This window comes from Sprattus sprattus (assembly GCF_963457725.1).
Source record: "Sprattus sprattus genome assembly, chromosome: 11".
Classification (NCBI taxonomy): domain Eukaryota; kingdom Metazoa; phylum Chordata; class Actinopteri; order Clupeiformes; family Clupeidae; genus Sprattus; species Sprattus sprattus.
Window position 1 is genome coordinate 14,873,275 of NC_137909.1, and position 16,591 is coordinate 14,889,865.

Sequence of the window (16,591 nt, forward strand, 5' to 3'; positions counted from 1 at the left end):
GTTAAAGTTGTATTAGTATTGATTGATTCACATCGATATGAATGGATTACATGACTAACAACTGGTGGAAAGTAATATGAAAATATTTGTTCACTGAATTAGCGTTCTGTCCCAAACAGTTGCGTTCCAGTTTCAAAGTTTCAGTTTCGCTTTCAGTATTTCAACGTGAATGAGAGGGAGCACAAGAACTGAGCGTCTAGCAGCGTTTATCATATCATATACATTATATATGATGCATTTATATGTCTGTGGGCACGATCTCAAGCACGTGCAAAAGTTGTTGTTGTCCAATTTGAATCAGATACGAGAGACACATGCGCGCCCAGTCCAATTACCAGCGGAATCGAATCGTGTGTCCAGGGGTTTACATCGGAGTCCAGTGGGACTCAAGTCGGACACAATGAATCTAGTTCTGTCCAATATCCAATTTAAATCGGACTGAAATCGGAAATTGGACACATGTGTCCACACTGACTGATACAACTGTGAAGGTAAGTACCCCTGTCAGCCAGCAGAGGGAGCTCAGGGTGTAGTAAACGTTGAAGAGATTAGGAAAGACATGAGGTGGTTCTGATACATTTTATAACATGAGAATTCTTCACTCATTTTAGGTTACAATCATGATTGTATTCATCCACTTCAATAAAGTTCGTTGACAGCTCTTCTGCAAGTAATGTCAGAGGAGCTATCACACACTCAACACAGCTTAAATGCTTAGTTCTTTTACTGAATTACACCCCAAAATCCCACGCCATTACATGACTGATTCTTGCGAACAACGAAAACTTGAAAATTAAATATACTGCTAATGAAATTCAGATTCTTAATTTGTGCACATTCTTACAAACCATGTATACATCAACCATTTAAGGCACATCCAATGTTGGGATTCTTTCTTGTAAACATGGTAGTGGTCTTGAAATACAGATGTGCCCTTGTCTTGGTAAACCATCCAGGTTTGGAGTGTTAGAGAAAAGTGTTGAAGATCTCTGTACCGATGAAGGAGAACTTGCGGAAATCCTATAGCAGCAGACTAGAACCGATGTGTCCTGAATCTGCCATACCTCAGGGTCAGATCCGTTCTAGACTCAGAACAGGTATCAGGACTAAAAGTTCATCACCGTTGCTGCGAACATGAACGTCATTGGAAGTGTGGATGGAAGCAATGATGGCAACTCAGTGCTGCTCCAGTGGCCTGCCTGTGCAGCAATACGGAATCTGTCCAAGGCAGCAGGGACCCAGGTGTGTCCCCTTTGGGTGCTCTGTGACTCCTCACTGCTGTGTTCTCGTCTGAGGGGTGAGTCCAGTTTCAAGGTGTTCACAGTGTTCATGGCCGTAAAAGAAAAGGCTCAGCTTCACTAGCTGAGGTCACCTGAAGTCTGAAAGTGCTTGGTAACTACAGATGTATCTGACTTTGACTTTGGCCACTGTCATATAACTGTAGGAAGAGAAGTGTGTCAAAGAGACAGAGGGGGCAGACAGAGAGAGAGTGAAAAGGGGATATTGTAGAAGAGACAGGGACAGAGAAGGGCAGACTGATGGAGAAAAGGATGAGGAGAGGGACAGACAGACAGAGAGAAAAAGTGTTGGATGAAGAGAGGGAGCATCCAATCCCACATCAACTTTGAATCAGAGGGGTGGTCTCGTTCACCAACGAGTCTGGCTTCTCTTTCATGCAGGGCAGGGTGCTCTTCTTACATGGGTTTGTCTGTGAGGGGCAGAAAGAGAGTAGGAGACCAACACAAAAGGACACAGGTATTAGAGCTGGAACCACACACACATGCACACGTACACGCAGGTGTGTGTTATCTCACAAAGAGGCACAAGCCTGTTGGAGCTTTCGATCTGTTGCTGAGCAGGACCGGGCAGTTATTTAGGTAACTGCACAAAATAAAACCTACAAAGTAGGTCTTACTTAACCCTTACTCAAATTGTTTGTTTGTGTGAGTGTGTGTGTTTGTGTGTATATGCCTTTGTAGGATACCATCCCCCTTCCCATCACATTTTCACTGACATGCCTTCAAGCACAAGGTCAATGAAAACATCCAGTCAAAATTCTGAACACGGATTGCATAATTTGGCCCAACAGTGCACACAGCCCCCTCAGTGCACACCCAGGGCCTTCCACGCCCTGAAAAAAACATCAAATAATGTGCAGTAGGTGTAAAAATCCCAATGATGCACTGGAGAAAAGCTTAGTGATGTGGCAGACTTAGCATGCATTTCTTGGTTTGTAAACATAGACCCATTCACCGTGGAGATTCCACACAACACATAACCACATAAATGACAGCCGATTTCAGTCCCTTTCAGACCCAAACCACACACATTCCCAGCACCATGGGCTAGACTGAGACCAAAGGTGACAATATCTGATCAAATTCATGCTTCTGTTTACAACACTGTACTGAACTTTCATTCGTCTACAGGGATCTCCTAAAATGCTTCACCAGCATATTGGTATTCAACAGGCTAGCTACAGTGTGATGTATTCAATATCTGTCCAACATCTGGATCTGTCCATCACCACCTGTGCTTTATGTACCGGGGATCCAGAAACCTTCAACAGAATACTTACTGAAGCTTCTGATTTGACTGTGCCCGATCTGACTCTGCCAATTACAAAAATCACACAGATCGCACATAATTCAGTGCGTCAATTCACCACCTTGCCTAAAAGACAAACTTCAGTCCACAGGAGAAACACTTCTGGCAAAGAGCTTCATATTTTTTGCCAAACAAAAACACAGTACAGGGAATCAAGGGAAAGTGAAGTGCCAATTCATATATGAGCTGTTACTGATGGGTGCTGATGGCAAAGCTAGCATCTGGCCCCGAAACAGGGCCACATTGTTTCTAGGGTGTGTTGTGGTCAGACATATCTGGCCTAGTTTTGAATGGATGAGTAACCTGCAAAAAAAAACTAAACTTAAATGTGTGTGGGAATGACCAAAATGTGTGTGTGGTTGGTGCATGAGGGAAAGAGAGCGTGTGCATACATACTTGTACATCGGGGTGGGTGTGTGTGTGTGTGTGTGTGTGTGTGTGTGTGTGTGTGTGTGTGAGAGTGAGTGAGTGTGGCTTTAGGTTTAAGGTAGTTCTCCTCAGCTCCTCTCCTCTACTGAAGGAGTAAAATCAGGAGAGAAGACTTGAGAGCTTGAGAGGGCAGCAGAGGAACCCACCTGAGTTGTTTATGACATATTTTTCCTCCTGCCTCTCACTGTCACTCGAGCAGGCTTTGGGCTCATTTATGTCGTCCTAAAAAACAGTCAAACCTTGTTGAGCACTTCATTGGGGCGGGGCAGACATGATTGGAACGGCGGCGCGATTGAAGTATCGCTCAATTAGGCAGAGGACTGAACGTTTGCTTTGTGATTAGATAGTCAAACGTTAGGGATTAAATGTTGTGTGATGTTATGTTAGTTAAACCATGCAGTGTACATGTTTGAAACAATGGAATTGGCTGGTCAGAGGTTGCATGCCGGGCCATTTTGCAACATGCTTAAGAAGGAGGGAGAGCTCTTTGACAAAGTTTTGATCGTGTTTCATTTGGAAAATTGAAAACACATGTCCTCAATTAAACAACAGAATTAGAAGTGGAATTGGAATCTCGGACATTCCACCGAGCATTTCAGTTCTGAAACATCTGTATGCATGCTCAAAAACCAACTAGTCTTGGATCAGATTAATTAAAAGGAACTGCACAATGGCATATTTGTATCTGTGGTTCAACAAAAGCTCTATTCAAGTGTACGTCTGGCTTAGATTTTATAATTTTTTGGAAATGTTTTAAGGCGCCCCCCTTTGAGAAGTAACAAACCACTTGGTCTTGTTTTTCAGTCAGGTTAGCGGATGATTGGGCCCGATGCTGTGAATCAAAATGACACAACAAAGTCCTAAAAATGGCCTTATAATACTATTATGTCTAACTGAAAACCTGTTGTAAACAACATGTAGACAGAACCATAGTCTTCAAGATTAAAAGAATAACTGCAATGGAAAGATGCACTCATAGTTGCACATTCAGGGGTAATTTGATGCATAAAGGCTGGACTTGACAGTCCAAGAGTTAGTGGTTAGACACTCCCATGCCACGTGGCATGCCATGCAAACACATTTACAAACAATTCACTTGTCAGTACGCACGCATGCGCACAAGCACACGCATGCGCACACACACACGGCATACCTTGACCTGAGTTTTCAGGATAACGGCTCCTACAATGGTGGCCAATCCTAGACTGATGAAGATGTATTGCATATACTCCATCATGGCAGGCATCACCACCAGGTTGGTGTGGAACGTTTTGAGAATCGGCCCATCAATGTAGCCACTCTGGAGCAGACAGAGAGAACATCAAAAGGGAATTTCAGATGATGACAGAGAAAGCAGCTTACATTACAGGTTTGGACTGTGATTATGCAACCCATTGTGAGTCGTTACACCTCACCAAGCGCCTGACAGAAAAAAAAGTTGGGTTGATTGAAACAGTTCATATACTTCCAGGATTAAACCCTGCTATTCAAACACCAATGATAGACCCTTAGCCTCCTATGGGATCATCCCTCCTGCCCTTTTTTGTCCTTTTCCCCAGCTTCCTTTCTGGGCCCCTGTGATAGTTACCTCTCCGAACCAGATCATCGGCATCACCACCTCAGAAATCGTGCCTGTCTCACTGTGAAGGGCAGAAACAGAAGAGCAAATAAGAAACCAGACAGGACAGGAGTCATGTATGACCCTGTCTTATCACGATGGCACACAGCGCACGTCCTCGAAGTATGTACCAAGAAGGTTAAAGGGAGAGGATGTAGCCAGTGGTCTGAAGCAGGGAGGGATGGCAGCTCCTGGTCATTTGGTTTGTAGCACATGCCACCAGAATTGTACACGGCCAACTTACTGCCACATCTATGCAGATTCTGTGCCATATCTTATTTGGGGGAGTTTCTATATTGGCAGTGTTGGCTTGATAAAAAGATGTTTAGTGAATGTGTGTGTGACTGAGTACGTTTCTATACGGGCAGTGTTGGCTTGATAAAAACAAGTTCGCTGAATATGTGTGTGACTGAGGGAGTGTGTGAGTGCCTGCCATCTCACTTACGTGATTCCTGACACTGCCTTCATCAAAATATTGAGCTGCAGCCTGACAGATACGTTCATGGGTACTCCGGTCTCCTGCAACACACCAGTGAATCAGACTGTCAAACAGGAGACAAGGCTCTGTATTCACAGTCATTTCTTCATATCACACTTCTCTGTGAGAGAAATACGCATACCAAAGGTGTAATATCAAAATCACACAATACATTGTAACACTCACACACAAGTTTGCCTAATGTCAGTGTCATGAACTCTTTCTCCAGTTTATAGTTATATAGAAAATCTAAAAATTATATTTCCTGTTCATGGCATGATGTGATGTTTGCATACCTTATGGCCTTACAGATTACATTCCCCTCACAGAACAGACACATTAACCTGCGCTGCTCATCAGACCACATAATGTTACAACACATGCCCATGTCTGTGGCCAAGTCAGTTTAATTTTGTTGTAATTAACACAGTATTTTCACAGTACAAGCTTACTAGCACTTTTACATCAGGTGCCTAAAATGTATAAATAAAAAAAAAGATTTTGATATGTGTTTAGACACCAAAATCAAATACACCACAGTTGCTCAATAAATCATAATTGATGTCAAATAATGATTTCCTCATGTTTTGCTTTGCGTAACAATGCTTTGCCTTTCAATAACAGGGTAGAGGACCCTGGACTTTGATCAGGAGATGACTTTACACAGAGAGAAAAGTTCATCTTTAGGTTATTTAAGATGATTAACTCAAGATAATCAGAACTGTCTTTAGGACTGAAGACAAACAAAAATCCCAAGTTTGAGGACTGAACTTCAAAACATAGGGATTATCTCAGAGGCAGTTAAACTTAATTAGATTATCAGTTCATTTTAATGGCACTTGGGCATGTTAAGATAAACCCACTGCTGTTCCCTCCAGGCATAATATATTGCCAAAATACACCAGTTAGTTAGTTGTTGTTGTTGTTGTTCTTTATTGTTGTTGTTATTCTGCTGGTCTTAAGATACTTAGACCACTCATTTAAGAGGAGAAAGTGCAGTTGCTTTAAACAAGCGAAATACCTAACAAATTGAACCGATTGGTAGATTCTAAAAAAACTAACTTCACGGCTACCACACAGTTTGCAATTTCATACTATCGCTCTCACGCTCTCACGCTCTCACACACACACACACACACACACACACACACACACACACACACACACACACACACACACACACACACACACACACACACACACACACACACACACACACACACACACACACACACACACACACACACACACACACACACACACACACAAACAGACACACAAACAGACACACAAAGTGCCTGGATTTAGGAAGTGAGAACCAAACTCCATGCTTAAGTGGAAACAGAGACTGCGAGGTGTTGCTGTGTATGCATCAAATCAGGGCACATGCTTCACTCAATCACGTGCAAACACCCACCCACACACACACACACACACACACACACACTCATACACTCAAACAAGCACACATGTGCACACAAACACATTTGTACACACACACACACACACACACACACAAACACACACACACACACATGTACACACACACACACACACACACAAGTACACACACACACAGGCAAACATACTGTTCATAACACACACACACACACACTCGAACATATACACATACAGGCAAACGCACATGACACACACACTCATACAAGCACACACATCCACATATGTACACACACACACGCAACCACACACACAGGCAAACATACTGTTCATAACACACACACACACACACACACACACACACACACACACACACACACACACACACACACACACACACACACACACACACACACACACACACACACACACACACACACACACACACACACACACAGAGAAAAGCTCACTGTGTCATAACGCCGGACAAACCACAACCAAAGTGTTGTTTCCAGCTCTGAATAATAGCCTGGGTAGCTGCTCTCCCAAGGGCCCCTCTGGCGTCATGCTGTGAATTCATCCCAGCTGGATGTTCCCTGCTGAGGGGGAGCAACGCCTGCAGAGCCTCACTATTTATCCAGCTTGGCACAGCAGGCTCATAACTCTATTATCTGAGGACAACTAAGTGTTCACCATGCCTTGTAACAAAAAAGAAGGCTTAAAGACACATCTCTGTGAGACGACCGTGGTGAGATGGACTGGTGCAGAGCTAGGGGTGCTGCTGTACACTGCTGTGTTACATACTCAATCAGCGCTTAAGGGCAAACACAACAAGGTGCGGCTGGCGTTACCTAATGTTTTATCTCCGGTTCCCTGTGCATGATTGGCATATCTCGCATGTCATTAATGTTCCTCCAATAGAGACAATAAACGTTTATAATCAGCCTGAAGTAAACGCTATAGGTCCGGACTTAACATTCGATATGGAATTAAAAAAAACCCGCTGGTCATACTCTCCGAGGCAGTCATAGTCTGTTACAAACCAAAAGCCACAGTGACCAACATGGCATGTCTGCTCCTAAAGTAATCGCAGCGCTTATGGTTGACTTTTCACAAACAAGGTGAGATGACAGACTGCTGACTGCCAGAACTCAGACAACCAGGCAAGCAGTTTAGATCCAAAATTGCAAATTGGACGCACCAAATCAAGACCTTTTAAAGCATTATAGACACCAAACTTTACAGGTGCCGTACAACCATGACAGCTGCAAACACATCCCCAACCATATCTGATGTTCAATTAGCTTATCAGATCTCCTCTCTATTTTACAACTGACATAAACGAGATAGCTGCAGTATGAATGAGGCTCTACTATAACCTTAATGACTTTTCACCTTAGCCATAACCATAGCACCAGGATGGGGCAAGGCTATGAGTGAGGAGCGCCCGGGCAGGTTGAACTTCTGACGAAACTATCAAGCTTCCATCAGATAATGAGGTCAGATAATGAGGTGTTTATGCAACAAATTTAGATAAGAAGAAAAACCTTCAGTTTTACAGTGCTTGCAGGACATAATAGAGTTATTCGTATTGTTTGTGGCCATGATAACTTTGAGTGATAAGGCACAACGAAAACCACAGCCAATAATGACCTCTGACTGCTGGATCTAAAGCACATAACAGTCTTCTTATGTAATTGGCCATGGATTTGACTCTATTATAAAGGTCAAACAAATGTGTGTGTGTGCTAATGCATAATTGTTGAAGCTCAAAGAAAGCCCTTAAGTCCCTACAGACAAAATATATATATACTGTGTGTGTGTGTGTCTGTATATCAAAAATTAGAAACACCAGTGTGATTGGCTGAAATACTGTTAAGAAATGAACCAATGATGCAAAACAATGGACATCTGAGGACTTTAACTCTGGTAACTGCACCTCAACCCTAGCTTGTGTTGTTGGTCTGGGTTCTCTGTAGCTGAGGGACCTGACTTACGGGATGGATGTCGATGAAGAGGCCGTGGTCATCCTCATTGGGACTCAGGCCAAGCACAGTACTCAGCAGGAAAGGGTCCCCATTGAAGAAGTGAGGCTGGGAAATGAACACCGGAGACTCTGTGAACACAAGCACACAAAATGGATACATGTCTCAAAATGTCTCAGCTCAAATACACACTTGTGCTTGTGCGGTCTCCAAACTATCAAATGACTGTTTGTCAGTGTGCCAAAATATGTTCACATTGCAGTCTAATTGGGGAAAAAACTAGAAATGCAGCATATGTTTTGAAGCTCCCTCAAACTTTATTAACAGATGAATGCAAGACTCTACACTCAAAAACATCATACAGGGGTAAACAGCTCCTTTACTTAATGACAAAATGTCAAGGAAAAAACATAATGGATTGATTTAAAAAGTAAACTACACTGCTGTAACAGTTAAACACATCGGTTATGGTATGTTGACATGTCCTTGAAAATAATCAAAGGTCTTGAGAAAGCACTCATTGCACATCGTCTGATGAAACCACGTCGACTCTTTAGAAAAGTCATTTAAGTGTCCCTGGCTACTATCTTTGTAAAAAAACATGTATCATCTATAAAGATAAAATGGACAGTGCCGTATCTGTACAGATAAATTGTAAATACTCAAAAACAGATTTCAGCCCTAATGCATTTCTGCACTAGGAACTATGGTTTGAATTAAAACATGTCCTGTATCAGAGGTGTACGGTAATGAATGATACACCAGGAATCTTTATTTCCCCCAAAATGATTAAAAACGGTGCCAGGAACAATTATTTTCCCCTTTATTTTGGAAGCCTATGTTACCTACATTGTGTAGACTAGCACAGTGCTTGATCAGAACTCTCAACCTCAGACATGAGTGCTAGCAAGGTGGATAAAACCAGTCTGTCACTAGCAAGTCTGTTAAGGTGTCAGAGAGTGAGGTTTACTCACTGCACAGCCCTGTACTGTACTCACTGGCTACCATTACACCAACATCAGGAACCTTAAGTTCCCCTGGTATTATTAAAGCCTACACGAAAAACCTCTATCTCCCCTCTTAATTACTGAAGCCTACACCAGGAACCTTTATTTTCTCCTAAGAGATTGTCTCTTTAGCTGGAGTGGGAACTGGGTGCTCACTGTTTCTGCAGCTGCTGACGCTCAGAAGTCCAGACTGCCTGCAGGGGCAGAAGCCCTCGTTGGGGGCGTAGTCCTGCCCATTGGCAAAGAGGGTTGTGGGGGACACAAAGCGATACACAGGAACGCCACCGACACTCCCTGGCCTCTGATAAACCAGCTCCATTGACCTGGAAAGATCAGTAACCACCGTGTGTAAGAGTTAGCAAAGAAATATACTTTTACATCCCTGAGCCTGTGGTTCTTCTCGTACCGAGCAGGATTAACATTGCAACACATCATCTGCATGATAAAACTAACCTGCCAGTGGTTTACCCACCTCACGTTAGAGGGTGAACAATCCAATAGTTGATGAATTGTGATTCTTCACAATGCTAATGTAACACATGGCACATAGTGCTCCCAGTGCTGTGGCTGAGAGTCAGTATCTCCATGGGTATAGTGTAGACAAACGAATTAAGCCACTCACTGACTGCGTCATCAATACAATGTGTGAATATATTCTGCAAACACCATCCCCATATATACGCTAACTATATAAGTAAATTAGTAAATCATTTTAATCTATAAGTGTAAGTTAATAATGTACCTGCTTGAGTTTAGAGCTGCCAGATCAGCATGGTTGGCTGTTAAGTTTGAGCACAGAGAGATGCTGAGGGACGTCCTGCTTACCTGCAGGCGTCTGGACTGTAAAAAGGTAGGGTGGACTCGGGCGTCATAAACGGAGGCCACATCTGTCCAGCTGTGCCATTTATCATGTTACACTGCTCTGTCCCCCAGTAGTCCACCTGGGACAGAGAAAGATGACAACAGAGGAGGTGGAGGAGGATATCAGCTAAATACAAACTGTCAGTTTATCAGGTTGCATATCAAGCAGGTGAGTTGACAGGCTGTTGACTGCCAGAACTCAGACAACCAGGCAAGCAGTTTACAAACTGGTAGTATATCAGGTTGCATATCTGTAGAAGAGCTTAAAGGCACAGTCCTTGTTCCTGGGTGAAAGACTGGCTATTGCGTTCAAATATCAACAATCCACAGCTTGATCAACAGCTCAATCACATACCTGGTGTGCTATGACCAGTGTCCACTTACCTTTTTCAAACCGTTCCAGTTGTCTACTTTGTGCACTTTCCTGATGTCATCCTGACCGGTGTTGACTGTGAACATGCCTGAGTTGGAGTTGTTGAACTGCGAACGGAAGACACAAACAACAAAATGATAGCTGGTACCAGCAAGAACCAGCAAGGACCAGCAGGTCATCAAAAATGTGTGCTTTTTACAGATTGTGTGCTGTGTCCTCATCTCACTCATTCACTCATCTGTTCCAGAACCCGTCTCATCAGGCAGGCCCACAGAGAATGCAGCAAAGGACATAAAAGGAACCATACCTCTTTGCACTCTGCGCATCTAACGAATGACCTGCTCTCACATAAATCAAATTTTGGGCAGGGCAACAAAACTCAGTCATGGGCCCAACACCCAAGGAACACACGTGCTAACATGGAAATGTGTATATTGGCAATGCTTGTGTCTAAGCAACTAAAAACAACATTACCGATAGTGAGAGAAAGATTCCTGCCACTACTGCCTACTCTATGCCTGCGCTAAATCAGACACTACTGCCTACTCTAAATCAGACACTACTGCCTACTCTAAATCAGACACTACTGCCTACTCTAAATCAGACACTACTGCCTACTCTAAATCAGACACTACTGCCTACTCTAAATCAGACACTACTGCCTACTTTATAGATGTGCTGCATCAGACACTACTGCCTACTTTACGGCTGTGCTTCTTTTACAGACTGTGAAGTTTGTGTGTGTGTGTGTGAGTGTGTGTGTGTGAGTGTGAGTGTGAGTGTGAGTGTGAGTGTGTGTGTGTGTGTGTGTGTGTGTGTTCTCACCTCTGAGAAAAGGCCAAATTTGCCCGTGGAGGGGAGCATGCCTGGGAAGTAGCTGTTGAGGAAGTCCACCAGCTTGCTGTCGTATCCCCACATCAGCTCGCCCACAGGCTTTGTCAGGAAGGCCGTCTCCTTGAAGGCCTTGAAGGAGGCGCTGATTATCATACGCACAGCATAGGGCAGCTTCTCCATCATGACCGCTGCTCCCTAAATAAAGAGGTTGGACAGAACTTCCTATCAACTATATGACTTACGCAGAAGGACAGGTTTGATTACATCCTGGATTTCCTTCCTACTGATAAGGAGTCAAGCATGGATAGAAGTGTATATATTCTGGACAGGTATAAGTTCCCTTTTAGTTAGTGTCAGGTAGAGGGATGGACTTAACAGCTTCTCATCGATCAACACTAAAGAAGAGGGACAGATTTATTTAAACAGAGACCTTTCTCAGCTGAAAACCTAAGTAGAGGGACAGTATTTGTACATATTCTGGACTGGCATACCAATGTCCTACCAATTCAGACTGAAGCAGAGGGACGGTTTTCTATCAATTCTGGATAGACTCAAGACCTCCCCAGAAAATATAACCCAAGCAGAGGGATAGATTTGTACATCTTCTACACACCCTTACTATTTACGAGCCCCCTTACTGTTTAAAGCCAAACTCAGAAGCAGATTTATGTTCAGGATAGACATAACAATTTCCTGACTATTCAGAGCCAACAGTGACAGATGTGTACGTGTTCTGGGGAGACATAAGACCTTGCAAAGATAGACTTTGTCTTCTAAATGGAAACAGGCTCATTGAGGCTCTTTCTGCTGGTGTAACCCAGTTAAAACCTTTGACTATCAAAAAGAGCAATCCTTACAACCCCTACAAAAGAGGGGCTTTTTGGATGGAAATTATTGTTAATATGACCTTCAGTATTTTACCAAACCCGTGCTGTGTCTTTCATAATTCTGGCAAACCACAAGCAGATGAAAGAGCGCAGGATCTTACCAGCACCAGCATGTTGGGGATGGTGACGACGTCGGACTCGTCTCCCACCGACATGTCCCTCTCAAAGAAGTACTGCCTGTACTCCTTGTAGGAAACGGTGTTGTTTTCATGGAAAGTGATGTTGTCCTTCCACCTTTTTTGACTGCAGAGGAGAAAACAATGTCAAAAATTTGAGCGCGTGAAATCTGGGTAATGACCATTCGTACTTGTGAGTCAAACGTCATGCCAAAATCAGATCCAAAAATCTGAAAAAGATGCGACATTTTGTTTTTACATTTACCTACTTAGAAACCACTTTAAATGGGCATAACATAATAGCCATGTGTTCTCCTCCTGGAGCACACATCCATATCATACAATTTCTGTATCTTAAATCAAGCACTTCCATATCTTTATCAAACACATGTATACCCTTTGGGTCAAATGACACTTTCATTTTATTAATAAATGTCTAGGGACAACTAGGTGAAATGTTTGAATTGTGACCACAGCTCCGTGACCACTGATAAAGTGGCCATGACCACAACAATGCATCAGCATAAAGTTTGGGGTAGAAAGAGAAAATTTGAAACAACAATGTTTTTGTCAAGCGATTCTCATGAAGTGCATTACGAGGTGGGGGGGCTACACAGACTTCCTCAAACCAGGGGCCTTTTCTCCAAAACAAGAAGCCAAAGTCCTGGAGGTGCATGACAGGCCAGGGCAGGGTATGGCATGACAGGCCAGGGCAGAATTGGTCGGGGGACCCAACCCTTAAGCACAACTGACCTTGCCTGACCTTACCTTGCACCACGACCACATGTAAAGAGAGAAGAAAAACACCCAAAAACAGACCCTTGATTAAAGGCTACTCTCAGTGTCTTTTATATAGGTTTCCTAAATAGCTTAAAAGAGTGTATACTTCTTGGTAGTGTGAGAGAGGGCTGAGCTATCGGCTGAGGTGAATTCCATCTAATAATTCCACATGTTTTTTTTTTTGACAGAGTGCACTCTCAGCATATGGCAGTGTGCAATCTGTGGGGGAGAGGAATAATGCAGACATGGTATGACAACGCACATAACTCTCACTAGAATCTATAAAAGACTGTAAAGGACCATAAAATGTGCGGTCTATGCTGATCTGTATCAGTGCCCTGAGGCTGGGAAGCAGATCAGGACAAATGGTTAAGTTTTGGGATTGCACAGTTGCTGAAAATTAAGTAATTGCCTCCACCTCCACTGCAATTACAAAAGTTTCGGATTGTAACAAGATGGCGGAATTATTCTCTCTGCATCTCTGGCCTGCGATCTCTGTTTTTTCTCTTTCTACCTCTTTAATTTTCATTTAAATTTAAGGGAGTGTTATTAGCAGGACACGTGACAGAGCTGGTACCAGAGTTTTTGGTAAAAGGTAAAATACCTAGACAAATCAACAATTCGGTGAGTGGGGGAAAAAGCCATCAACAACAATAACAAAAGACTACTTCAACACCATATTAAAAAATGTCTGCTGCTTTCTATCCATCGTTCTCCCTAACCGTCTTTCTCTGTTCCAAAACTGGCACGTGGGCCTGATATATAAGAGTAATCTGAACGCAGTTATGTAAAAGTGAAGAGGCCCCCAGAATGGGGTAGTACATTATGCATGTACACCCCACCTCCACACACACCCACTCATTCTCTAACACGTAGATCAGCATGTCTCCATCTTAGCCCCCACAATATGCACACACAGAATGAACACATAAGTTGGCTAAGGGGTGGTTAACCGCAACCTTATCTGATATCAAGCAATGCCCATTTATTAAGAAGTATCACTTTATCACAAAGTGTCTTAGGTTAGTTGCTTAAGTAGAGTAGGGAACAGTTTTTTTAAGCTATGACTAAATCATCTAAGAAATAACTCAACAGTCAGATAACACATCATATTATCCTGGAGAACTTTGGGAGTGTATTTTTCTTATTATATTCAGATCCACTTTGGGGAGTTTTGATTTCCTGTTCACAAGACAGTACCCGAGATGCATGCTAAATGCAGCGCCACACTTTTGAGAGTCTGATCCCATGCATACCATAACACATCGAAACTACGAACATTGAAATCATGATAACCTTGTAGATCAGGAAGGGAAGAATTATGCTGGATATGAAACACAATATATTTGCTTTAGATTTTCAAACATTTGAAAAAAAAATCTCAACATTCAGGAAAGGATTCAACTAAGAAAGATGATCAACAAGTCATAGTTTAGTTTGAAGAAATAGCCTAAATTGTGTCAAAACCTTTGGTTACATCTCAAATATATTAGGGGGTATAATTACAAGTCTGAGTAACTTTAATGTCACAAATCTTTAAGTTGAGATCCCTTTGAAAATGAATTAATGCTGCAAGTGAATGTCCCTGTTAGAAAGAGATGGAAGGGGTTGAAAGAAAGAATGGGTTGGCAGGGCACCGACGCTTTCTTCTGATGTACCAGAGCACAGCATGAGAGGCAACTCATAGACATCATATATGGCATATATGATGTCTATGAGGCAACTATTCCGCACTGTCAGTGCTTATCTTATAAAAGTCAACGGGGTAAAAGTGATCGGCATATTCCCTGGCCGCTTTCCACAATACAGTGAGTGAAAGGTCTTGGAAATGCAGTAGAGATAGATTTGAACAGTGTTGACCTCATACCTGTAAACATATGGTCCCCTCTGTTCCACCATTGGCTTCTCGCCGTTTAAAATCTCTTGCGGGTTCAGGACGTTGAAAAAGTACACCGACATGAAGAACGGAACGGGGATGTCCTTCCACATTGTGTAGGACATTTCGTTCTTAGGGTTAATCTCGACATTCTGGAAGACAACAAAACGTGGTAAAGGTTTACAGGCATTTTAAACTCTTTTCGACGACTTTTACCTCCGTCTATACTGGCAGGTGAAGAAGCTGCCCTTCAAATCCGTTGCCCTACATAAAGTGGATTTCCTGCAATATAGGCTTATACGCTGGCTGAGTTCATTGGTACCACAAGTTATCGATAATAATAAGACAACTAGCCTGCCTGAGTGTTAACTTCTTTTCCATCACGAGAGTGCACATTTTGAAACAACTACCAGATCAATGAAAGTAGGTAGGCTATACGATACGACTAGTCCGGTAATCTAATCTGATTTGTGGTTGAACTAGACTACAAGGAATGGCATAACTACAATAACGAACGTTGTCAAACATTCTGACCATGTTCACTTTAATTGCATGGAATTGTAAAGAGGGAATATACAGTGACCTACCTTAGCAATTTGATCATCAATAATAATAGGTCCGACAAATACAAGCACCGTCCCAAAAACCACAGTCAGAATCCCCCCAACAAGAAGCCCTACTGCAATTTTAGATTTAGTTATAGCCATGGTTTGGACTCAACGAATAAATTGTAGTAGTGAAACGCGAAATCTAGTAGCCTGTTTGGGTTCCTCTTCAGAATGACTTTCTGGCTTTTGTTCTCCGTGTAGAGGCATCAGCAAGAGACGAAAAGGTGAACTTAGTCTCTTGACATTTAGTTAGCAACTGGACTTGCAATCCCTTGTCATTATGATATGTATATATTATTGAAGTCCACAGTACAGCAGATAAGACTTCGTTAACAGCCGATTGGCAGTCTTGTTTATCAAACCACTGTAGCCACACCCCCAAATCAGAGGCTTCTGGGTATTGTAGGCTGTTCACTCATTTTGACAAGTAGTCCTACCAGAAAGCTATTGTCTTGGCTGTCATTTAAGGGGCTCTATTTGCTTGGTGATTATGTTTTAGATACAAATTCGTGTACGTTATTGTAATAATAATTAGGGCCATTTGCCAGGTGCAATGGATGAGGGGGTCTGATTTACAGTGATGCAGGTATGGACGGACAAAATAGGGGAGAACCAGGTTGAAAGTAATGAAAGAATCTTGCTGTCCGTCTGTGGTCCAAGATGAGTTTTGCAGGTAGTCAGGAACTCCAATTCTTAATTTGTGACAAATAATCTACATCTGTCTGCCAAGTACA

General features: G+C 42.7%; 1 protein-coding gene across 3 annotated transcripts; it reads right to left on the reverse strand.

Annotated features, from left to right (window-relative positions):
• Positions 1–531: 531 nt before the first annotated feature.
• On the reverse strand, positions 532–16,150 carry scarb1 (scavenger receptor class B, member 1). Of its 3 annotated transcripts, XM_080848078.1 has the most exons (13): positions 15,837–16,150; positions 15,241–15,401; positions 12,579–12,720; positions 11,582–11,785; positions 10,768–10,863; positions 10,348–10,463; positions 9,679–9,845; positions 8,528–8,646; positions 5,100–5,173; positions 4,625–4,676; positions 4,190–4,336; positions 3,183–3,258; positions 532–1,708 (listed from the first exon to the last, which is right to left on the reverse strand). In XM_080848078.1, the coding sequence occupies exons 1-13, from the start codon at positions 15,954–15,956 to the stop codon at positions 1,695–1,697; spliced, it is 1,488 nt and encodes a 495-aa protein (XP_080704204.1). In that variant the 5' UTR covers positions 15,957–16,150; the 3' UTR covers positions 532–1,694. The 3 variants fall into 3 exon arrangements, with proteins under 3 accessions (XP_080704204.1, XP_080704205.1, XP_080704206.1); XM_080848079.1 differs by lacking the exon at positions 3,183–3,258; XM_080848080.1 differs by lacking the exon at positions 532–1,708 and having other exon boundaries at positions 3,189–3,868.
• Between the last annotated feature and the right edge of the window lie 441 nt (positions 16,151–16,591).

Excerpts from the sequence above, each read along its gene's own strand:
- scarb1 (XM_080848080.1), bottom strand. The coding sequence starts at position 15,956 with ATGGCTATAACTAAATCTAAAATTGCAGTAGGGCTTCTTGTTGGGGGG. Across the intron at positions 15,402-15,836 it reads TTGATGATCAAATTGCTAAG|AATGTCGAGATTAACCCTAA; the intron begins GTAGGTCACTGT and ends GTTGTCTTCCAG. Across the intron at positions 4,337-4,624 it reads CGATGATCTGGTTCGGAGAG|AGTGGCTACATTGATGGGCC; the intron begins GTAACTATCACA and ends TGTCTGCTCCAG.